The following is a 25,052-nucleotide window of genomic DNA, read 5'->3' as shown; positions in this document are numbered from 1 at the left end:
AAACAACAGATCCATCTCCCAGCTTCCATTGGGAAATGTCTGAGATATTACATTTCATTGCTTTGAGAAGAAACATCGATAAAATGCACTAAACAACAGTTTAAAGTTTCTTAATATATTTTATTTATTTATTGTAGATACATATGTATGTATGTTTAAATAATGCTAATATGTTTTCAGTTAAAATTATGATTTTTTTTGGACAAAGTGTTATATCAGAGCTTTCGCGAATAATTAATCTTTAAACAAAAATCAAAGCCATACTAATATGATGATAATACCTCAACTTTAATTTAACCTAAGAACCACCATCCATAATCTGGATAAAGATCCCAATCACTATAGTCAATATGAGTACGACGATGACTAGAACTAGCAGTATAATATTCCCAATAACTTTCATAACTCGACGACTTCTTCGTACTTTTATCCTTTTCTGATGCCGAACCACTTTTTGACTCAACTGATACCGAGTAACACGACTCCTCAGAAGACGTACAATATTCCGAAGTATCCTCATCTGTTATCGAATGAGACGTCTCCCCAGTAGTCTTCCTCTCTGTAGTTTCAGAATTATCTGTCTCTGTTTTTACTGCTTCTGAACGCTCTTTTGTCTCACTTTTATTTTCCGAAGAATTCCCACCTGTTACTGAATGAGAAGTCTCTTCAGAAGCCTTTTTCTCTGTACTTTCAGAATTATCTGTCTCTTTTTTTTCTACCTCTGAACCATTATTTGTATCACTTTTATTTTCCGAAGAATTTTCATCTATTACCGAATCAGACGTCTCCCCAGAAGTTTTCTTCTCTGTAGTTTCAGAATTATCCGTTTCTTTTTTTTCTGCTGCCGAACCACTTTTTGCCTCACTTTTATTTTCCGAAGAATTTCCATCTATTACCGAATGACTTTTATTTTCCGAAGAATTTCCATCTATTACCGAATGAGACGTCTCCCCAGAAGTCTTCTTCTCTGTAGTTTCAGAATTATCCGTTTCTTTTTTTTCTGCTGCCGAACCACTTTTTGCCTCACTTTTATTTTCCGAAGAATTTCCATCTATTACCGAATGACTTTTATTTTCCGAAGAATTTCCATCTATTACCGAATGAGACGTCTCTCCAGAAGTCTTCTTCTCTGTAGTTTCAGAATTATCTGTCTCTTTTTTTTCTGCTTCCGAACCATTTTTTGTATTATTCTTTTTGGAAGAATTCATAGGCATATTTACGAAAACCGCGGAGCTGCTGTCTTTCCCTTTTTTATTATATAAAAGTGAAAGTAGTTTCTTTGCCAAATCATCTCCCAATACAAATGTTGTTTGTGGTTGATTTATTACCATTCCGCTCGATGGATCCGGTACTGCCTTTCCACTAACTGTTGGCACATTTCTGACAAGTAATATAACTGAAAAGAAATAAATTTACAATTTATCTTAATTTATTTTTAGTATTTTAGTAATCAGGTAGTATTGGGCTTTGCATTGATTACATATTCCTTGGATACACATGAACTGGTGTTGATAAACGGACTTTATCTGGACGTGAAACCGAGATACAAAGGCTCGATAAAAGTTTGGCAACTTTGTGAAACTCGCTGTCACTATATTTTACTTCAAACTAATCAGTATTATTTCTTAAGGAACTCATACATCCTATTAGTTACTAGCTATACTCACCACCAGTCGTAAAATACAAATATATAGGACCCGGTAACATCTTCTTTGCAAAATTTAGAATTTTAGTAGAACTCAAAATTAGCGAGATATCGCAAGTTAACAGTCTAACGGTCTCAGTGGATGTGATTATTGAAGGAGCCTATAAGTGTTTAATTCACTTTGTTTTATTCTAAAGCTTTTCAAAACTGTGTCATCTTAACAATACACAGTCGTAAAATGTGCGCGTGTAATATCATAACATTTTTTTTACAATGAGGCATGATGTAACATGAAGAAACTTTCAACGTTTCTGGTTGAAGGGGGACCTCTAAAGCATTAATTTATGCCAAGCAGCAACATTCCAATAAAGTTTCATTTAATCCCTTTCATTAAAAGCAGGGAACACGACGTAATCTTTTATTTAGAACAAATTTTTGAGGTCATATAAGATCCAGCTTTTCATTCGACATAAGCTCGTGGAACCAAGCACTTTAACTCGTACGGTTATGATAGATATGACAAAAAGAAATAACAGATATTCCCAGTACCTTTTACTTAATTCTTCTTAGATCCATTTACAGTAACTGAGTCCAAAGTGCCCATCGAAAAGAAGTTGGACCAGTTTTTTATTAAACAAACATCGTAGTTATGTAATATTAAATCTGTTTTATGTCTTTATAAACACTGTCACATTATAGTACATAGATCTGTATATTCTATGTGAATACACATTTCACCTGCTTGTCTATATTACAGTTTATATTACGCTAGATAATAATAATGATTTTCTTTTTCCGCTCAAAACTCTGCTAGTTAAAATTTAGATTACATTATATTAATTTTCATTAACGAAATCTTAACCTCAACATTGACAAGAATTTGCTATAGACATATAGTTCGGTATATAAATCGAGATATTATATTAGTCTCTCTACTCATAGTATAAGGCGAAGTCATCTCTCAGCTAGCTTCGTTTTACGGGAGTTAGCATTATTTCGAGAACCAACTTTATAAAGTATATATCATTGCAATCTTCTAAATCATTCTCTCGATCAGGCTGCTGATTTTATTTAAGTGTGTATAAAAGGATCTTGAAGTTCTAGGCAATTTGCGACTCGATTGCCGATATATTTTACGCGAAATTAATCTTAAATAACACTTTTCTTTGTCCTAAAGTTTATTTTATGATTTTCTGATTAATTATGAACAAAAAACGACAAGAAAGTACCTTCTTGAAATAATTCTTTAGGTGATTTCATTTTCAATTAAAAATTAACACCACATTTTGTTTAAAAATATCGTTAAAACGGCGTTTTAACGATATATAGATTAGTGACCTTTGTATTTAAAGTATGCAATGTAAAGGATTATTTTCCCTTGAGACCGCAAATGATCCTAAACGAATAATAGCTAAAAAACAAATTTGTTTGCCCTTGAGATCCCAAGTGATCCTAAACCAGTGGTCGGCACTCCATACCACAATTGTGCCGACTCAAGTCACACGTACGCTTACGCTCTATCATTCAGTCGTTGTCGAACCAGCAACGAGTAAACATCGCGCATGGCTATGGCACTTTGCATAAGTGCCCTGCGCGAAATGCCTACTTTTATGAATGTCGTTTTATGTTATGTAATATATTTATGGTTTTAAGCTATTTAAAGACAGAAAAGTTAATGCTTTTGTGTTCTAATATATTTGTTTAAATAATAAAATAACTATAAATGAGCACAAAAATTCATGTTTTATGAAAAAATTAAAAACATTCTTAAAATGTTAGGCTACAGAGTTCTCACTGGGTATTCATTATTTCGTGCTCACCTATACAGTCACAATTCCTCTCGTGCCGACCACTGTCCTAAACTAACAATATACAAGTAGTAGAGTAGTAGTAGAGCGGATGCTAAGCATTATACTCAACGGTCTTGGCCTAAAAGGACTTATATATAATACAATTATTACATCAAGTGCACAAGTGCTAAATTATATATTTGAGAAAAATATTATCGGTGACCCCTTCGTAAATAAATTTCTCTATAATTCACTATAATTCCTTTTACTTGAAGCAAATTTATGTATGGTACTAATATAACTTATAACGGTGCATTGTAATAATCAAAATTAGCAAGTTCGTCTGCCAAGAAATCGTATTGTGGAAAGAAATAATTTACACAATACTCGTATTCCGAATCCAGAGAATCACTTAAACTAGAAGTACTAGAAATACCAGAAGATGAACTGGAATCAAGAGAATCACTTAAACTAGAAGTACTTGAAACACCAGAAAAATCAGAAATGCTATTCGATATCTTCTCAGGTGATTTAGTGTTCACATCTATTACCGAATGAAAAGTCTCAATAGAAGTCTTCTTCTCCGTTATTTTATGATTATCAGTTTCCTTTTCTGGTTTTGCAATCAATGCAAATAAGTGTAGTTTATTCGCCAAGACATCTCCCAATGCAAATGTTGTTGATTCAACATTTCCGCCCCCTGGGTTCGGTATTACTTTTCCACTAACTGTTGGCACATTTCCGACAAGTAATAAAACTGAAAATAAATTAAAAATTATCTTAAATAAGTATTTTAGTAATCAGGTAATTTTGGGTAATATTGCATTGATTACATATTCCTTGGATCCACTTCTCAAAGCACTCATTCACCCTATCAGTTGCTCTTTGGGGCAATAGTTCATAACAGTACTCACCGCCAGTCGTCCAATACCAAAAAGTGGTGCCTGGTAACATCTGCATTACAAAATTTAGTAGAACTCAATATCGCAAGTTCACAGCCTAATGACTTCAGTAGAAGTGATTATTGAAGGAACCTAGAAGTGTTTAATTCATTTTGCTCGATTCCAAAGCTTTGCAAATCTGTAATCTTACGATTAATATGTAACCTTAACAATACTCAGTCATAAATGGTGAGCGTGTTGTATCATAAAAAATATTTTACAATGGGACGTGATGTAACAGAACTTCAGAACTTGAAGGGGGCCCTAAAGCATTAATTAATGTCAAGCAGCAACATTCCAATAAAGTTATCGTTTATCGTTTTAAAGTTTATAAACAATATCGGAATATATGTTCGTACATCATGGGTGTATCTTTTTTTCCTATATTACAGCTTACATAGCCTAGATAATTTTTTTCCTCGCTCAACTGTTCTGGTTACAATAATATCAGAGCATTCATTTTAAATTAAGAAATGATATTAATTTTCAATATTTAATTTTCAACCTTAGCTTTGATATGTTAAATTATGAATGAGACAAAGCGTTATCCATCATCGCACATAGGAGCATTAACCCTCAAAAACCGGACAAAATTGAAAATTACATAATTCAACGATGGTACTCAAAATTGATTTTTTTTTGGTACCTAAATAACCGATCTACAATGAACCGATTAAATGAATGACCTTCAGGCCGCTATATTGCCACACAAGTAGTCGAAACCTAGACTTCGTTCAGAATGCACATGATTATTCGCGAAACACTCCATTGTTCTTGAGATTGTAAGTGGTTTTTTTATGCGTGAACGGAATTCTTGAAAATATTTGTTATGGATTCAGGACAGCATGGTATGTATTTAATATTAATAATATAAAAATTAATTTAGTTAATGTACTATTATGTTTTTTTCGAAAAAAACAAGGAATCATTAAAAAAACTAATTTTTTTTTTTTAATTTTTTAGAAATTAGTGTTTTTGTTATAGTGTTGGGCAAAGTTGAGCTTTTATTTTTTTTCTTAGTAAACTACAGGGTTTCTACTTAACATATCAGCTTAAACATTTTCCCCTGTAAAAAAACGCGTTGAAAAAAGTTGATCAGTTGCAAAAAATTAGTACTGCTTTATTATTATTTTTTTAATTGAATACTGAAATCCTGCCAAATTAGTTTAGATGGGTGGGAAGAGGGTATACATTTTTCGAGTAGTACCCAAAATTACTGGAATTGAAAATGTGCAAGAACTACGTTAGGAATTTGTTCTATTATTTCGTTTTTCGGCGAATTTCAAACTTTAAGTAATGATTTAAAGTATTTCATATGCGATTTAAAAAAGAAATGGGTATTGTCCAGTTATACTGAAGAAAGATTTGTCAAAAAATACGAAGAATGGCTTAACGCTTCCATTTTAGTACACAACTGGACGCCGAATACTAACTCTGGGCGCCCAAGCATACAATTCCAAGAGTTGTCTGATCGTAGTAAACGCCGGAAAACTAAAGACCTTCGCGAGCAGATACCTGTCCAGGAGCTTACTTACGCAGCTAGCGTTAGTCAAAGGATGTCAGGTAATGCTGCTGCGTCTAAACTTATAATAGACGTAACTTCTACACACACAAGAGCCATAAAATACAAAAAAATAATAGAAGCTCAGAAGCCAGAAATAAAAAAGTACACACCTGCTGAAGCCTTACAAATCTTTGTTAAAGGTGATTTTACAAGAAAACAGTGGGAGTTATTACACGAATCAAACAAGGGTATTTATCCTTGTTATACGCTTATTAGGGAAGCAAAGAAAAGCTGTTATCCAAAACAAGATTCAATACGAGTTACAGAGAGATGTGCTGAAGTTGTGCTCCAAGATTTACTCGACAACACTACTATAAGGCTATGTCTTTATATTGAGGAGGTTCCTCAAAACTGCACGGTAGCCGAATTAGAGAATCTTGAACTTATTTCTAAATGGGGTTGCGATGGGTCACATCAAGTTGTATATCAACAAAATTACTCGCTCTTTAGCTCTCCTGACGATGACGACTCCAACATATTTCAGAGTTCATTGGTTCCCTTGAGGTTGCAATCACATATAGGTGACACCAAAAAAGTTCTGTGGCAAAATCCTACACATTCATCTATTCGTTTCTGCCGGCCAATTCGAATTCGATTTCTGCATGAAACTGTCAACGTCACAAAAGAAGAGATATTATACGTAGAGAATCAGGCAAAACGATTGCTGGTGACCAAAATACCCAATTCAATACGAAATATTTTCGTGCGACATACATTGCTTCCAACAATGGTTGACGCAAAAGTTTGCAATGCGGCTACCGATACCACTTCTACCATGAGATGTTACATATATGGGAAAACGTTAAAAAGTTTCAATAACTTTGAAAGTACTAGTGAGGAAGATCCCAAGTCATTAAAATTTGGTTTGTCAATTCTCCACGCTAGAATCCGTTTATTTGAAACCATATTACACTTTGCTTATAAACTTCCTTTGAAGAAATGGCAAGTCCGAACCACAGAAGAGAAAAAACTTGTGAAAGAAAATAAGGAAAGAATCCAAAAAGTATACAGGGAAAGGACTGGAAATTCTAATTCGGGTAACACATCTCGAAGATTCTTCAGCGATCCAGATTTAGCTGCTGAAATTACAGGAATAAAAAAAGATTTCATAATCAAACTTAAGGTCATTCTAGAAGCAATGTCATCTGGCCATAAAATTGATGTAATGAAATTTCGAATCTTTTGCAAAGATACAGCAAAAATGTACGTGGAGAACTACTCCTGGCATCCAATGACGCCCACTCTTCATAAAATACTTGCACATGGCCCAACAATCATAAAACACGCTATCTTACCTATCGGTCAGCTATCAGAAGAGGCAGCGGAGGCTCGAAACAAGCATTATCGTCTATATCGACAAGACTTTGCAAGACAATTTTCACGGGTTCAGTGCAACCAAGATGTTTTAAACAGGCTTCTTCTCACATCTGATCCATTTTTAAGTTGCCAGCGAAAATGTCAACGAAGCAAAAGCCAACCCTTCTTGAGTGAAACTATAAAGCTCTTCGAGTCACAGGAACCAGAGGTCCACGTCGACATTGAAACAGGGTTGCCTGAACATTCTGATGAATCAGAAGAGGCTTTGTAACAACACACACGGAGGAGTACTTCTTTTTTTGTTATGTTATTTTATCATTTTATTTAAATATATATTCAATATAAAATGTTCGGTTGCACCCGAAATTAGCCATTCCTTACTTGTTTTATTTTAATATATTGCATTATTATATTCAATCATGCATTTTCATCCATAAAATCACTTAAAATAATTTTGTCCGGTTTTTGAGGGTAAATGCTCCTATGTGCGTCGGTTCAGGTGATGAGATGATGGATCTAACGAACATTATGTTGTCGACTTCTCCATCTTCTGCACAAAGAGAAAAAACAAATCCTTGCGCTATTGGGTGTAACACAGGCTCAGTGAAAATTACAAGATTTATAGAGAGCTATACCTACAATTACGAGGGCTGCTATATATATTTCTGGCCCAGGCAACACTAAGTGTTGCCAGGTGCAATCTGACATTCCCATTGGAAAGTTTGACATTTTTTAGCATAACACCACTCAGAACGTTTTGTCATTTAATCGTGAATTGATTTATTTACAGGGAATTAAAAAATTCATCTCGGCCAAAAAATGGAATTAACTCGTGAACATTTTCGTGCGATCATTTTTCACAACTTTCGACGTGGATTATCGCGACAAGAGTGCATCGATAAACTAAAATCTTTGTATGGCTATGAAGCACCATCCTATAGCACTGTGAAAAACTGGTACAACGAATTCAATCGTGGCCGACGCTCGCTCAAAGACGAATTCCGTGAAGGTCGTCCAAAAACAGCCGTTGTGCCAGAAAACATCGATGCCGTACGTGAACTGATAACGTAAGACCGTTCTCTAATATCCCTTCAGATAGAGGCATGCCTATGCATTTCTCCCACCAGCATACATTCGATATTGCATGAACACCTGGCCGTAAAAAAGGTTTGTTCTCGTTGGATCCCGCACAATTTGACAATCGCTCAAAAAAAGTGCTTCGAAAATTGGTTTGAGCGCATGCAAAAGTGTATAAATCTTGATGGAGAATATTTTGAAAAACAATAAAACCATTTTCGTTGATAAATATTCCAATTTTCATTATATATATAGCAGCCCTCGTACATGGATATTTTCGAAAATATAGATTTTACCGATCTTGACATCCTGAAGTTAAATGCAATTCTCAAACAAAGCAATCAATGAGAAGTACATATATTTAATTTACTTATATATAACAAAATTAATATACTAAGCCCACAAGTGCTAAATTATATATTTGAGAAAAGTATTATTGGTGATCCTTTATTAAACTTTTATTACTTGAAGCAAAGTTGAATTAGTTCCACCATATATCACTTATCACAGTACATTGTAATAACCACAATTAGCAGATACGTCCACCAAGAAAACGTCTTGTGGAGGGAAATAATTTACAGAATTATCGTCCTTAGCCTGCTTATTTTTCGCTTTCGCTCTAACTATTAGAAGATGAATTGTTATCACTAGAATCAAACTAGCGATATGTACTAGAATCACGAGAAACACTCATACGAGAAATACTAGAAAAAACAGAAGATGGAATCACTCAAACCAGAGATACTAGAAATGCTAGAATCATCAGAAACACTCATACTAGAAATACCAAATTTTTAGAAATGTTAGATTAATCAAATGAACTAGAATCGCTTTCCCTAGTGGCCATATCTGCAACAATATCTGCAACAAAATTGTTATTTTCATTATCAGCTATCTGCCCATTTATTGAGAATTGTTTGTCTGTCAACACATCGTATACTACAGATGTTGTTAGTGTTTGGTCTATTATTGCAGCAATTGAATCTGAAGCTTTGGTGGTCATTTCATTAAATTTCGAAATATTGCTGACAAACAGTATGACTATTTTAGGTTAGGTTAGGTTAGGTTGTAAGGCTGTTTCCCAGAGGGAAACACACGTAGACTTTAAAATATAGTCCTTTGTGAAGTATGGAACCCCCCTAGATTAACAATTAGGAGTCGACAAAGCGCCCTGGACCTACTACAAATCTGCAGAGTTTTTTAACTTCTATATTCGCTATTTCGCGAGCCTGTTCTAAAAAGTGAGATCCAAGTAATCTCGTTCTTGAGCTAGCATCCGGTAAGATTTTTAACCTTACCGCGTGGATCCCAAAGGGGCAATGGCCAGTAAGAACCCCTACGACTAAGGAGAGGTAAGGTTTACTGAAGGCGAAAAGTTCGGTAGACCTACCGCGGTTTACCTTAGGCCATTAGGATCTTGCGACTAAGCATGTGTTGGTAACTGACCAGCCCCTACCCAGTTAAGCCGAAGCCCATCTGTCCATTAGCAAACCGCAATAGGACAATGGGGCTCCTATATGATTCCATGTTTCTAATAGTGAGTCCGTCGTTCCTGACCTTGCAAGTTCATCAGCCTTACAATTCCCGCGCCTCCCCTCCTTCCCGCCCATACGTTCCTTGAGGGAATAAGAGCAGAGAAGTTGTTGCCAGGGCTAAGCTAGGCGGCATGTAGATGATCCAATGACCTCGGGATGAAGCTGAAGTGTGTGAGGATACTTAAGTGCCCAGGCACGCACTCGTTTGTAAACTCGGAATCCCAAAGTCTAACGGCCGCTTTCGCGGCTAAGCACTGTCCAGCTATATCCACGGCTATATGCTATATGCATTAAGGCGTTAAGTGCCAAGGTTGGTGTCGTTCCGAGCGCGCCACTCATACTTACGAGAGCCGCTCGTTGAACACTTACCAGTCTTTTGGCTAGTGAATCCTTTCCAAGAGGCTTCCACCACACGTGTCTCCCGGGAATAGGCAACATGAAGAATTCTCAAATGGAAAACGAAAGTTTAAACATTCAAGTTAATATATTTTTCACTTAGATTTTTAAATAATAATAAAACACTATCGCTCACTTCCACCTTTTAGCTTTGTTTAAGTGTTTTGTACTACCCTGCAATTCGGCAGTTTTTCTTTCGTTTGATTGATCACGTGTTTCGGGTCTTTATGACGTCATGCTGCCGGAAATTTAAAGCCCAAAATTCTAACAGTAAACTAATGTCGTAATCTTGTATTCTATAATTTTCCGTTGAGGTGCCGCTAGTCGAATTTTTTTTCTCCCCAGAACTTGCATTACTTCCACTTCCATTATTTTCTGTCAAAGTACCGTTTGTCGAAATATCTGTCTCCCCTGAACTAGCAATACTTCCACTTCCATTCTTCTCCGTCGAGGTATGTGTCTCCTCAGAACTTGCATTAATTCCGTATCCATTTTACTCCATCGAGGTGTCGTCTGTCGAAGTATTTGTCTCTCCAGAACTTGCTTTACTTCTGTTTGCATTCTTCTCCGTCGAGGTGCCGTCTGTTGAAGTATTTGTCTCTCCAGAACTAGCATTACTTCTGTTTACATTCTTCTCCGTAGGGGTACCATTTGTCAAAGTATTTGCAACCTTAAGGCTTTTACTTTTATTTCCATTAAATGAGATTAACATAGGTTGATTTATGAAAAGTGGATATGGATCAGGGTCCGTTGTTGGATTTCCATTAATTATTAACATATTGCTGGCAATTAGTTGAACTGAAATAAATAACATCAAGAAGTAATCATTCAGTGTTCTATTTAAACACTTCTTTATTACTGAATCAACCTTTACTTCAAACTAACCAACCACTTATCCTCCTATTGATTGCGGTACTCACCACCAGTCGTGCAATACCAAAATTTAGTAGAACTCAATATCGCAAGTTAACAGCCTAACGGCCTCAGTAGAAGTGGTTATTGAAGAATGGAAGAAGCATTCCAATAAAGTTATCGTTTCCCTTCCGCAGCATTAATAGCAGGGAACATCACGTAATGTCTCAGAGCTGACACACTCATAATCAATTTATTTCAACCAGCTTATCGCTCGACTTAAGCACGTAGAACCCTATACATAAACTCGTGCAGTACTTCATAGCTATGACGAATAGAGCTATAATCGCTATTCGCAAAACCATCTAATTAGTTCACGAGTCCATGTATAGAACTGAGTCAATCGATTTCAATATTGTTTTGACGACCTCGCTCGAATATTATTATTCTCAAACCTAAAAATTCCAAAGAGACGGTAAAAATTTGGACTAGTCTGCATTAAATAAATATCGTAGTCGTGTGGTATTAACTCGGCTCTATACCTATATAAAGAATATCAGAATATAGATCATAGGTCTATCCTTTATATGCGCATAAATCAATAACTTCTTCTTCTTGACTGACGTAGATAAATCAATAACTGTTTAACTTTATTATATGTAGTTTACACTACTCAAGATAGAAATACGAATTTTCTGCCCACGGTCAACTCTGCCAGCTACAGTAAACAATATCAATTCTACTAATTAAAGTTAAAAACATTCAACATTGACAAATATTGTCACATAGAAAAAATCCGGTTATTAACCTTTCGGGACATAACCTAGTCTACCTACTAATACATGGAGAAGTAAACTCTAAGCTATCTTTACATGAAAAAATATTATTTGTAGAACCTGCTTACAAACCCTATACACTTTTAATCTTGTAAGTCATTCTCTCTATCATGTTACTCATTTTATTTGATATAATAAAAGGATCTTCAAGTTCCAGGCAGTTTGCGATTCTATTTCCTGAACTTTTTCTTAACTGAAATAATGTCATCAAGGCCGAGTATTAGAAGCAAAGTTAGTATAGAGAAACGTTTTTGAAGAACTGTCTTCTTGGTATTTACATTGTAGGGCGGAAATTGTGGGTAATAATCTAATTTACTGTCTGAAAATGTCTGCACTTTCTTTTGCGTTCATTATTTAGAAGAATATGTGATGATTACTTCTATGAATGTTTATTTACTATTCAGATTTGGTGGAAGTTTCTCTATTACGTTTATATTGAACTCCTTACCGGATTCGGTTGTCGATTTCTTCTTCTTTCACGTAAGAAAACAAAAAAACAAATAACATGAAAATAATATCACTTTCCCTATGCGACTCAACACAAAGGCTTAATTGTAGTCTTCGAAAGACGATTCCTTGCAGCTCGTGCTTTACTAAGCTGGTAACATTTCGATCTTAGATATCCTGCTCACAATATAGCTACATGTCAATTTGAATTTGCGTTTGAACAGAAAAAGGGAAAACGCCACGTTTTTTAAGAGACTTGTAATTAAATCTCCATTATTTCAATTTATTTATTTCTCCTCTTTACCTCATCGTCATATGTCGAAGTTTCATGTCGACAGAAATTTGGTTTTCTCCTTACCTTATTTGATGCTAAATTATCCAACTTATCTGTTATATCTCTCTCTTTTCTGCCGACATATCCATATTACTAACGGGTGATTTTTTTGAGGTTAGGATTTTCATGCATTAGTATTTGACAGATCACGTGGGATTTCAGACATGGTGCCAAAGAGAAAGATGCTCAGTATGCTTTGACATTTCATCATGAATAGACTTACTAACGAGCAACGCTTGCAAATCATCGAATTTTATTACCAAAATCAGTGTTCGGTTCGAAATGTGTTTATCGACAAATTTTGTTCAGCGATGAGGCTCATTTCTGGTTGAATGGCTACGTAAATAAGCAAAATTGCCGCATTTGGGGTGAAGAGCAACCAGAAGCCGTTCAAGAACTGCCCATGCATCCCGAAAAATGCACTGTTTGGTGTGGTTTGTACGCTGGTGGAATCATTGGACCGTATTTTTTCAAAGATGCTGTTGGACGCAACGTTACGGTGAATGGCGATCGCTATCGTTCGATGCTAACAAACTTTTTGTTGCCAAAAATGGAAGAACTGAACTTGGTTGACATGTGGTTTCAACAAGATGGCGCTACATGCCACACAGCTCGCGATTCTATGGCCATTTTGAGGGAAAACTTCGGAGAACAATTCATCTCAAGAAATGGACCCGTAAGTTGGCCACCAAGATCATGCGATTTAACGCCTTTAGACTATTTTTTGTGGGGCTACGTCAAGTCTAAAGTCTACAGAAATAAGCCAGCAACTATTCCAGCTTTGGAAGACAACATTTCCGAAGAAATTCGGGCTATTCCGGCCGAAATGCTCGAAAAAGTTGCCCAAAATTGGACTTTCCGAATGGACCACCTAAGACGCAGCCGCGGTCAACATTTAAATGAAATTATCTTCAAAAAGTAAATGTCATGAACCAATCTAACGTTTCAAATAAAGAACCGATGAGATTTTGCAAATTTTATGCGTTTTTTTTTTTAAAAAAGTTATCAAGCTCTTAAAAAATCACCCTTTATTAGTACTTATGTTTATGTTATGTTTTCTTTTTCTTTCGGCTAGCATTTGTTCTTCGACTTAGAATTGCAATTAATGTGCAACTCTGGTTTGTATAGAACAACAGGTGGTTTTTCAGGTGTAGGTGGAGGTTTGGGTTTTGACCCGCAACCAAAGCCACCAAAGCTTTTTGCTGTACAATCAATGATTTGCCCGATTCCTCTTACTGCATATCTTGTCAAAGCGAGAGTCAAAAAAAATCCATCAACTCTTGGCATTTCAGAGGCAAGCAGAAACGCTGTAAAGAAAAATTAGCTATTTAATTTATTGTTCAAATATTCACCTACATGGTCCACAATTTAAGAAATACTAACAACCTACCCACAATCAAGACAGTTATATAGATGGACTTCGGCCTCATATTCAACCTTCACTACAACGAACAGAGGATGTCTGTTAGATGATATGTCATGTGCAGCGCCTTATATAGATTGCTCAGCATAACTAGTCTACAAAATTTAATTCTATTTTTAAACCGAGCACTTATTTTCTTTTTTAACTTGATATAAATTATTGGCACTGAGTAGTCTAGGAAAAATTTATTTCCATTTAACATCGAAGGCTTAACCCAACTGCGTGGTCTTACATATTTCTTTTTTCAAACAAGTATCTACTAATAAAGTAAAATGCTAAAAAAATTACAAATTTTTATTTATAAATAAGAAAAAGGGTATAAAATTGGAATCGAAGGGTCTGCAGAGAAGATTACGGTATACAAGTTTGGCTGTTGGTGCTCATTAAATATGACTTGCTTCCCATTGCGGTTTTCTACATTCACAAACTTTGTGTACCAGTGTCAATTCAACAGTAATTTGCAAGTGAAATGCATTGTTGAAGAATTACGCGGCGTCAAGCGTGTAGTTGCATTTAGTAGCCGATGAGTCGTGTCATCACAAAAACTAAGTCGAAACACATAAACGTAATAAGGTTTTTATATAAGAGATATCCATCCAGATTTGTGACACTAAGAACTTAAATATTGACGCAATCAATTTCAAAATATTAATAAAAAGTATATTCAAATCATTAAATTAAAATTAAATTAATCCCGATGAAGTGGTCAACTATTCTAAATTCTAAATGTAAATTTTATGACGATTGTATAATTTTGCGTCGAAATTAGAGTACCCCGAAATTATGTAAAACATTTGGGCAACACTCTTGACGCCACTATTTTCAGTGGAAAATTTCTCATTGAAGTTGTAATTTACTATGGATGCCAGTGATGCTTTATAATTCGCTTATAAGTATTAATATTGGACTTTAATTAAAACAACTTCTAAAAACTTTTAACTTCTTAATAAAAGTTCATTTCAGTTTTAGAGGAGAATGCAAAATCAAAATTTTGGTTTTTTATTTGACTAATTTAATTATTCACTAAATTCAAAGGTGGAGTTGCCCACGGATCTCACTTGCACCTGCACAACATAGCGGTACACATACAAAATCGGGCCACTTTTTTTTATTTGTACGACAACTCCAGTTTGCTTAACCTTAGTGACGCTTACAACGAACCGATTTCGTGATACCAAATATCTATATTCAAACGCTTGCTGGACAACTCTGAAGACCTACTAGATGCAAGAAGGCTTTAATCTCGACCTTTATTAATTTATATGGCTTTTTTACCCTTACGTGATAGGATATGCGTTGGAACCGTTTAGCCGGTTATAACCGCATCGTTGATAGCGCGCCATTCCTCTCTTTCCCTCGCAGATCGGCGCCAGTTGGAGATTCCAAGGGTAACCAGGTCGCTCTCCACCTGGTCCCTCCAACGCAGTGGAGGCCTTCGCCTTCCTGCATCTAACACTTTCAGCGCTGGAGTGTTTTCGTCCATTCGGACAACATGACCTAGCCAGCGCAGCCGCTGTCTTTTTATTCGCTGAATTATGTCAATGTCGTCGTATAAATCATACAGCACATTGTTCCATCGTCCCCGGTATTCGCCGTTGTCCATGTTCTGAGGATCATAAATCTTGCGCAAAATTTTCCTCTCGAAAACTCCTAGTGTCGTCTCATCTGATAATGAAATCGTCTACGCTTCTGCACCATAAAGCAGGACGGGAATGATAAGCGACCTGTAGAGTTTGAATTTGGTTCGTCGAGAGAGGACTTTACTGTTCAATTGCCTACTCAGTCCAAAGTAGCACCTGTTGGCAAGAGTGATTCTGCGCTGGATTTCGAAGCTGACATTGTTGGTGTTGTTGATGCTGGTTCCCAGGTACACGAAATTATCTACGACTTCGAAGTTATGACTGTCAACAGTGACGTGGGGGCCAAGACGGAAATGCGCTGACTGTTTGTTTGATGACAGGAGATATTTCGTCTTGTCCTCATTCATCTCCAGACCCATACGCTTCGCTTCTTTATCTAGTCTGGAAAAAGCAGAACAAACGGCGCGGTTGTTGCTTCCTATGATATCAATATCATCCGCATACGCCAGTAACTGTACACTCTTATAGAAGATTGTACTTTCTCTATTTAGTTCTGCAGCTCGTTTTTCCAGCATCAAGTTAAAGAAGTCACACAATAGCGCGTCACCTTGTCTGAAGCCTCGTTTGGTATCGAACGGCTCGGAGAGATCCTTCCCAATCATGACGGAGTTTTTGGTGTCGTCAACTTACACAAGTAACCAGTGTTATATTGTGTTCGCGTAAACGATCAGCTAACAGCACATCGGTCCTTACGCGCTTGCTTATAAGTTAGGTACAATTCAGTTTCAATTTTGAATAAAAAAGATTAAGAAATGGTGCAACCGAACAAATTATAAAGTCGAAATTTATTGATAACACACAGTTTGACTTGGCATAAAGTCCAATAGAATAACGAATATCATCATTATATGAGGGCTGAGGTAATTACTGAACCGATTTCACTCATTTCCAGCACCAACATACGATATCCAAGATTATGTGCTCACTTAATTTGGCTAAGACATTTCACATATTAACCCATCGTATTTTTGAAAACCCTATAAGTAGGTATATGGGAGCTGGGGGAAGTTATGACCCGATTTTAACCACTTTTGGTGCAGAGACACACTATTAGAAGCAATATATTTCCTCTGAATTACATTAAAATATCAAAGAGATATTTCCGATGACGTTAAATTGCCCTTAGATACTAAGTTATTCATGTTCGATATCTGGGGATTTGAAGATACAATTTTTACAGAAGTGATGCCACACCTCAAACACAGTATATGTGTAAAGTAGTTTCTAAGATATGGTTTTTGGTCCATGCCACGCCCATCTACCATTATTTTAAAATCTGAGTGCAGTTTCCTTCAGCCATTTGCTCTGTAAAATTTAATGTTTCTAATGTTTTAAGTTAGTGAGTTAACGCGCTTTTAGTAAATTTCAACATAAACTTTGTATGGGAGGTGGGCGTGGTTGTTATCCGATTCTACCTATTTTAATGGTGTGTTGTGGGGTGCGTAATATATATGACTGCAGAATGTTTGGGGGCTGGGCCACGCCCACTTTTCTAAAAGATTACATCTAAATATGCTCCTACCTTGTGTGATCCTCTGTACCAAATACTACTTTCATAACTCTATTTATGGCTCAGTTATGACACCGTATAGGCTTTCGGTTTGTGGGGCCACATTTCCAAGGAACAAGTGTACCAAATTTTGTCAAGATATTTTAGATTTTACTCAATTTATCCGTTCCACAGACGGACAGACAGACATTCGGATTTCAAATCGTCATCCGGCTAATTTTGACATACATAACCCTATATCTAACTCGTTTAGTTGTATGACTTACAAATATTTGTGAACAAAACTATAAAAATGAGTTATTTAATTGCGAAAGGCTAAAAACTATTATACTCTCCCAACAAAGGTTCTAGAGAGAGTATTGAAGTTTTGTTCACATAACAGTTGCTTGCAAGACCTAAAGCAAAACAAATTAGATATAGGGTTATATATACATACCAAAGGTATCAGGGTGGCGAGTAGATTTGAAATCCGGATGTCTGTCCGTCTGCCTGTGCAAGCGGTAACTTGATACACATATTCCTTGGCACCATGAGACGGTTGGTATAAATTTGATAAAAGTCGGGCCACTACCACGCACACAAAATGGCGAAAACCAAAAACAAAATTGGCACAAGGGGTCGCGCTAGGTAGGGGCATATTTGGATGTAATTTTTTTGGGGAAGTGGGCGTGGGCCCGCCCCTAAATAGATTTTTATACATACCTATCTCACAAACCAATAAAGCTATATAAACCAAACTTTATGCAGTCTTTTCCTTTACGTACTCCATCACACACATCATTAAAATAGTTGAAATCGGATAATAACCACTCCCACCTACCATACAAAGGTTATGTTGAAAATTACTAAAAGTGCGTTAACTCACTAACAGAAAACACCAGAAACATTAAATTTTACAGAAGATATGGCAGAAGAAAGTTGCACTGAGATATTTAAAAAAAAATGGGTAATGGGCCTGGCTTCGTCCACTTATAGGTCAAAAACCATATCCCAGAAACTACAAGATCGATTTTAATAACATGCGGAAACCACGCTTACTTCCCATATAACGAAATTTTGAATTCCAGGAATTACTTCTGGCCTAATATACTATTTATGATGATTATATGGTCAAAATGTGTTATCTTAATAAAACTCCATCTATAAATTGCGAGAGTATAAAATGTTCGGTTGCACCCGAACTTAGCCTTTCCTTACTTCTTTTTCATAACTTATGTTATGAATACTCTTCTAAGATGGATCTATAACATAGGACCCAACACAATGGCTTACTTGTAGGTCTTTGACAGACGCTTCCTTGCAGTTCGTGCGTTACTCAGCGGATAGCACTTCGATCTTTGATATCCTGCTCACAATATTGATACATGACAATTTTAATTTGGGTTTGAACAGAAAAAGAAAAAAACACATTTTTTTCTGAGATTTATATTTAAATCCCCATTATTTCAATTCATTTATTTCTCCTCTTTACCTCATGGACATATATCGAAGTATTCATATTGCCTGAAGTTTGGTTTTCTGCGTTCCTTATTTGATGCCGAACTATCCATCTCCTTATCCTTACTATCGCTCTTTTCCGCCAGGATATCCGTGTTACACTTATTACTTATTGTTTTCTTTTTCTTTCGGCTAGCATAGGAATTTCGGGTTACAAATACAATTAAGGCTCACCTGTGGTCCGAATAGGACACAAGGTGGATTTTGAGGTGTAGGTTGAGGTCGAGGTTGGGGTGTAGTTGGAGGACGAGGTGTAGTTTGAGGAGGTGGTTGAGGTATAGGTACAGGACAAGGTGGAGGTCGAGGTGGAGGTCGAGGTTGAGGTTTAGGCCTTGGCCCGCAACCAAAGCCACCAAAGCTTGCTGCTGCACATTCAATGAATTGCCCAATTCCTCTTATTGCAAAATTTGCCAAACCGAGAGTAAAAAAAAATCCATCAACTCTTGGCATTTCAGAGGCAAGCAGAAACACTGTAAAGATAAAATTTCCAATTTAATTTATTTTTCAACTATTCAAATTAGTCCACAGTTTATGTAGACTTCCAGCATCGATTTATGCTAGTACTTTAACAACTTACCCACAATCAAGACAGTTATATAGATGGACTTCGGCCTCATATTCAACCTTCACTACAACGAACAGAGGATTTCTGTTAGATGATATGTCATGTGTAGCGCCTTATATAGATTGCTCAGCATAACTAGTCTACAAAATCTAATTCGATTTTTAATCCGAGCAATTATTTTATTTTTTTTAACTTGATATAAATTATTGGTACTGAGCAGTCTAGGAAAAATTTATTTCCATTTAACATCGAAGGCTTAACCCAACTGTGTGGTCTTTTATGTTTATTTTTCCAAGCACGGATATACCATAATAAAGAAAATAAGTAGATTTGCTACCGTCTGTATTTTGAACCCTCTGCTCAGTAACTATGAGTTGCTTCCCATTGCGGTTTTCTACATTCACAAACTTTGTGTACCAGTGTCAATTCAACATTAATTTGCAAGTGAAATGCTTTGTTGAAGAATTAAGCGGCGTCAAGCGTGTAGTTGCATTTAGTAGCCGATGAGTCGTGTCATCACAAAAACTAAGTCGAAGCACATAAGCGTAATAAGGCTTTTTACCATTTTATAGTATTAATTTAAAAGGTGTAAAATTATACAGTACCGCAAACTTCGAATGACGTCTGAATTTTAATATTCAGAAGCATATTACAATATAGCCATAGATATGTGTCTCATGGGAACTAGAGATAGCATTGTCAACAGTCTGCTTTACTATATGACGTAGCGGTGACATCTTTTCCTGACAGATTTTTCATGCCTTTTGGTATATTGACATATGGATCCAATTCAGTTGAGGAAATTTCCAGTTGAACAATTCAATTTAAGGTGATAAAGGATCAAGATCTGGTTTGATATATATATGTATTTTTAGCTGTGTAACTGTATGTGCGTTCAACTTCAAAATGGTTCATTAGTGTCAGGGTTCCCTGAACAATTGAATAACTTTGCGACAACTATTTGAAGATACACAACGAATTGCCAGGGAATTTGTGAAACATGCCGACTACCAAAGATAAATTAATACAAAGTATCCGTCCAAATATGTGACATAATTGTACTAATAATGCATGAATACGTGAGCGAATACAAATTATATTTAAATCGATTGACACTGCTGTTGACCCTGATGAATTTGTCAACTATCCTATAGAGTTTCTAAATTTGATGGCGCTGAAGATTGGTTGACCCTTGCATAATTTTGCTTCGAAATTAAAGTTCCCCGAAATTGTGTAAAACATTTGTGCAACACTCTTGAAGCCACTATTTTCAGTGGAAAGGTGAAGTTGTACTTTACTATAGATGCCAGTGATTCTTTCTAATGTTCCTATACGTTTGCAAATTTCCAATACTTTTGACAAACTATTAATAAGGCTCAAGGTCAAAGAAGAACATTTTGTAGCTTACATTTAGTAAATCTATTATTTTCACTCGACTAATTACATTTTGTGTGTTTCAGGGTTAGAAATATACCCAAATTATTGTACATCGAAAGGCCTTACGATGAATTAAGTTTTTTGTAAGTTAAAAAAAAAAAACGTTTATAAAATAGTTAGGATTTCAGCTTTTACGTCTTTATTAACCAATATTGGACTTTAATCAAAACAACTTGTAGATCTTCGCAGAACAAGTTGCCAGTGTTACATTATGTCCGCTCAATCGACCTCCATTCAGCTGGCAGTACAGGTAATTCTTGAACCGATTTCAGTCAATACAATAAAATATCTGAGAGATTTACCGATATTTTGGGTGATGCTGAAATTACTCTTGGGCCCTGAGTTCTTCCTGTTCGATATCAGGGTCCTTGAAAATTTATAGTCCTACTTCTAGAAAGTTTGTTTTATACATATATCCTATTGGTTTGCGAGGCATATACAAAAAAAAACTACTTATTAAAAAAATTAAAATCAAATATGCCCCTACCTAGTGTGATCTCTGTACCAAATCCAACATTCATAACTTTATTTATGCCTTACTTATGGCATTTTATAGGCTTTCGCCATTTTGTGTGGCCACAGTTCCAAGGAACCTGTGTTTCATCAAGATATTTTAATTTTAACTAAAGTTATCCGTTCCACGCACGGACAGATAGACATTTGGATTTCAACTTGTCTCGTCATATTGATAATTTTGATATATAACTCTATATCTCAGTCCTTCAGTTTTATGACTCACATGCATATGTGAACAGAACTATAAAAATCTCTTCGTAACATATTGCGAGCGTATAATAAGAAAATACAATATTTTTTTATTGAAATACCACTCCGGCTTCGCACGGGTTTAAACGAACATTCCAAAAGTTGTAATTTTTTACATACACATACACACTCTCCCATACATATGTTTGTACTTTACCGTTTTTTGCGTGGGTACATTTAAAAAAAGTAAAATGCGGAAAATTCGAACATGAAATTATATTTTATTTGTAATGAGCTAAAACTTGATTACGACCTCTAGTCTTGGTGTCCTTTGTCTTTCTCTCTGATTATGAAGACGTTGGGAACGCTCAGAGTTCGAAGCCCTAGTGCGATCTTGTATATTTCTAATATTTTGTTCTTCAAGCGTGTGCACGGGCTCCGTACTCAATCTCAAGCGCGTACTTGGGAGGTTTTGAAATTTTGTTCAGCCAGCAGCTGCGAGCGCTCTTTACTCGAAATTTTGGCACGCGATTACGATGCGAAGAGAATGACTTCCAAGACGATTTTCAGTTCAGATCAAGATCATCACGGAGTCTTTTTAATACCCTCACCTGGGAGCTATTTCCAGAAAATTGAGATTCCAGCAATAAATATAACCTATGTTACTCGGAGAGAATGTAGCTTTTCAATGGTGAAAGAATTTTTGAAATCGGCACTGTAATTTTTGAGTTTATTCATTACAAACATACATACAAATCTTTCCTCTTTATAATAGTAGTATAGATATAGATTATTGTTTTCCTTTTACAACATTTATGTCTTGTATCGTTTTGATATAAAGATTTTTGCTTGCATTACTCGTCTCTTTATTTTCATCGGTGGCGTCTGTCGAAGTGTTTATCTCCACAGAACTATCATTACTTCCGCACACAGACAAAGTATTTGTTAATGAAGTTAATTATCATAAAGACTATGCCATGATTCCTTCCATAAAAGTTTATTTACTTTGTAGATTCGGTGGAAGATTGTCTATGCAACCATTATTTCAGATACCGAAGCAAGGTTAAGTGCTGTCGATATCTTTATCTTTTAAGTAAGAGGAGAAAATGACCAAAAGGCCTTACAGATAGATAAAACACAGAAGATATCCGTCAAATCACATGTAAATAATTCACTAAAAAGAGAAAATATCTAGAAATTTATGGTGGAGATGGATAATAGAACCATAGGTCTACGCATTGCAACGCTTTAGAGAAATATTTTCACTACAAACAAAACCCATCCCATATTAATATTAGGTAATTGCGAAAGGCTAACAACTATTTATTCCTAACTTCTGGAAAGAATACTTCTCTAAGTTCAGATAAGATAAGATCTAGAACTCAGCACAACGGCTTAATTGTTGGTTAAACAGTACTGGTAGCACTTCGATCTTTGATATCCTGCTCACAATATAGATACAAGTCAATTTGAATTTGGGTTTGAACAGAAAAAGGGAAAAAAACATTTTTTTCTGAAACTTTTATTTAAATCCCCATTATTTCAATTCATTTATTTCTCCTCTTTACTTCATGGATATATGTCGAAGTATTCATATATGTCGGCAGAAGTTTGGTTTTTTGCGTTCCTTATTTGATGCCGAACTATACATCTCCTTATCCTTACTCGTGGAATCTGTTATATCGCTCTTTTTCCGCCGGGATATCCGTATTACTATTATTACTTATTGTTTTCTTTTTCTTTCGCCTAGCATATTAATTTCGGGTTACAAATACAATTAAGACTCATCTGTGGTCCGAATAGGACACAAAGTGATTTTTGAGGTGTGGGTCGGGGTTGAGGTTTAGGCCTTGGCCCACAACCAAAGCCACCAAAGCTTGCTGCTGCACATTCAATCATTTGCCCGATTCCTCTTATTGCATATCTTGTCAAAGCGAGAGTCAAAAAAAATCCATCAACTCTTGGCATTTCAGAGGCAAGCAGACACGCTGTAAAGAAAAATTAAAAATTAAATTTAATGTATATTAAATATTCACCTAAAAATTACTCCACAGTTTAAGAAATACTAATTTGTAGACTTCCAGCATCGATTTCTGCTACTACTTTAACAACCTACCCACAATCAAGACAGTTATATAGATGGACTTCGGCCTCATATTCAACCTTCACTACAACGAACAGAGGATGTCTGTTAGATGATATGCCATGTGTAGTGCCTTATATAGATTGCTCAGCATAACTAGTCTACAAAATCTAATTCGATTTTTAATCCGAGCAATTATTTTATTTTTTAACTTCATATAAATTATTGGTACTGAGCAGTCTTGGAAAAATTTATTTCCATTTAACATCGAAGGCTTAACCCAACTGTGTGGTCTTTTATATTTATTTTTCCAAACACGGATATACCGTAATAAAGTAAAATGTAAAAAAAATGCAAATTTTTATTTATAAGAAAAAGGCTATAAAATCGGAATCGAATGGTCTGAAGAGAAAATTACGGTATAAAAGTTTGGCTGTTGGTTTGCTACCGTCTGTATTCTGAACCTCTGCTCATTAACTATGACTTGCTTCCCATTGCGATTTACTACATTCGAAAACTTTGTATACCAGTGTCAATTCAACAGTACTTTGCAAGTGAAATGCATTGTTGAAGAATTAAACGGCGGCAAGCGTGTAGTTGCATTTAGTAGCCGATGAGTCGTTGCATCACAAAAACTAAGTCGAAGCACATAAGGGTTATACGGCTTTTCACTTATTTATAGTATTAATTTGAAAGGCGTAAAATTATACAATATCGCAAACTTCGAATGACGTCTGAATTGGAATCTCTGAATTATATCAATGTTGGTCCTACCTCACAGTTGAATACCATACATCCAAATCGATTTCATGATTGCATTGTATAACAAGACTTTGTTGTCTAGGCTAAGCTTAGAATTTTTTTTTAAGTGTTTTAACTGTCCGACATATTTAGAATCTTAGCGAAAATGTAACATAATTGCATTTTTGTTCATTAATATTTATACGTCATACGGCTAGCCATTCTTCGAAAAAATGAAGTACTCCTTTAATACTCTTGATGCTTTGATGGGTTACGCTATTATACACTGCCCTGAGGTACACCAGCTCTTATTGCTCGTTCTTCTGATATGAAATCTACTACTTTAACAGTAAACTTCCTGTTTCTTAAATATGACTCCAAAGTTGTATGCAATTCGTAAGGTAAAGCGTTTTTAAGTTTCCATAAAAGGCCTTCATGCCAGACCTTATCGAACGCCTGAGCTACATCTGGAAAAATAGCTGAACAGTACTCTCTGTGCTCGAATGCCTTCCTGATTTCGTTAGCAATTCTATTTACTTGCTCTACAGTGCCATGTTCAGCACGATACCCGATTTGGTGGGTTGGTATTGTATTATTTTCGTGGAGGAAAGGAGAAATTTTTGACAGATTTTTCGAATATTTTGGAAAGACAGGGTAAGAGACTTATTGGTCTGGAAGAATACGGCTGTGTTATGTGTTTCCCAGGTTTATCTATCA

The 25,052-nt window shown here is 35.8% G+C and overlaps 3 protein-coding genes and 2 long non-coding RNA genes across 5 annotated transcripts; all 5 read right to left on the bottom strand.

Annotated features, from left to right (window-relative positions):
* Nucleotides 1-99: 99 nt before the first annotated feature.
* Nucleotides 100-1,813, bottom strand: LOC105217870 (protein starmaker). The gene is made up of 2 exons (XM_054231311.1): nucleotides 1,668-1,813; nucleotides 100-1,396 (listed from the first exon to the last, which is right to left on the bottom strand). Exons 1-2 carry the CDS (start codon nucleotides 1,705-1,707, stop codon nucleotides 294-296), a joined length of 1,143 nt encoding a protein of 380 aa, XP_054087286.1. The 5' UTR covers nucleotides 1,708-1,813; the 3' UTR covers nucleotides 100-293.
* A 1,794-nt stretch (nucleotides 1,814-3,607) lies between these two features.
* On the bottom strand, nucleotides 3,608-4,512 carry LOC105217871 (uncharacterized). Its single transcript, XM_011193106.3, has 2 exons — nucleotides 4,350-4,512; nucleotides 3,608-4,192 (listed from the first exon to the last, which is right to left on the bottom strand). Exons 1-2 carry the CDS (start codon nucleotides 4,393-4,395, stop codon nucleotides 3,738-3,740), a joined length of 501 nt encoding a protein of 166 aa, XP_011191408.1. The 5' UTR covers nucleotides 4,396-4,512; the 3' UTR covers nucleotides 3,608-3,737.
* A 9,294-nt stretch (nucleotides 4,513-13,806) lies between these two features.
* On the bottom strand, nucleotides 13,807-14,257 carry LOC128922178 (uncharacterized). Its single transcript, XR_008471442.1, has 2 exons — nucleotides 14,125-14,257; nucleotides 13,807-14,041 (listed from the first exon to the last, which is right to left on the bottom strand). It is a non-coding gene; the product is annotated as an uncharacterized LOC128922178 (long non-coding RNA).
* A 4,490-nt stretch (nucleotides 14,258-18,747) lies between these two features.
* LOC105217872 (procyclic form-specific polypeptide B1-alpha-like) lies at nucleotides 18,748-19,533 on the bottom strand. Its single transcript, XM_011193107.3, has 2 exons — nucleotides 19,382-19,533; nucleotides 18,748-19,274 (listed from the first exon to the last, which is right to left on the bottom strand). The coding sequence occupies exons 1-2, from the start codon at nucleotides 19,419-19,421 to the stop codon at nucleotides 18,937-18,939; spliced, it is 378 nt and encodes a 125-aa protein (XP_011191409.1). The 5' UTR covers nucleotides 19,422-19,533; the 3' UTR covers nucleotides 18,748-18,936.
* A 3,452-nt stretch (nucleotides 19,534-22,985) lies between these two features.
* Nucleotides 22,986-23,704, bottom strand: LOC105217873 (uncharacterized). Its single transcript, XR_852020.3, has 2 exons — nucleotides 23,628-23,704; nucleotides 22,986-23,499 (listed from the first exon to the last, which is right to left on the bottom strand). It is a non-coding gene; the product is annotated as an uncharacterized LOC105217873 (long non-coding RNA).
* Between the last annotated feature and the right edge of the window lie 1,348 nt (nucleotides 23,705-25,052).

The sequence above is a fragment of the Zeugodacus cucurbitae genome, chromosome 5, assembly GCF_028554725.1.
Source record: "Zeugodacus cucurbitae isolate PBARC_wt_2022May chromosome 5, idZeuCucr1.2, whole genome shotgun sequence".
In the NCBI taxonomy this organism is placed as follows: Eukaryota; Metazoa; Arthropoda; class Insecta; order Diptera; family Tephritidae; genus Zeugodacus; species Zeugodacus cucurbitae.
This window is presented reverse-complemented; position numbering and strand designations above follow the sequence as displayed.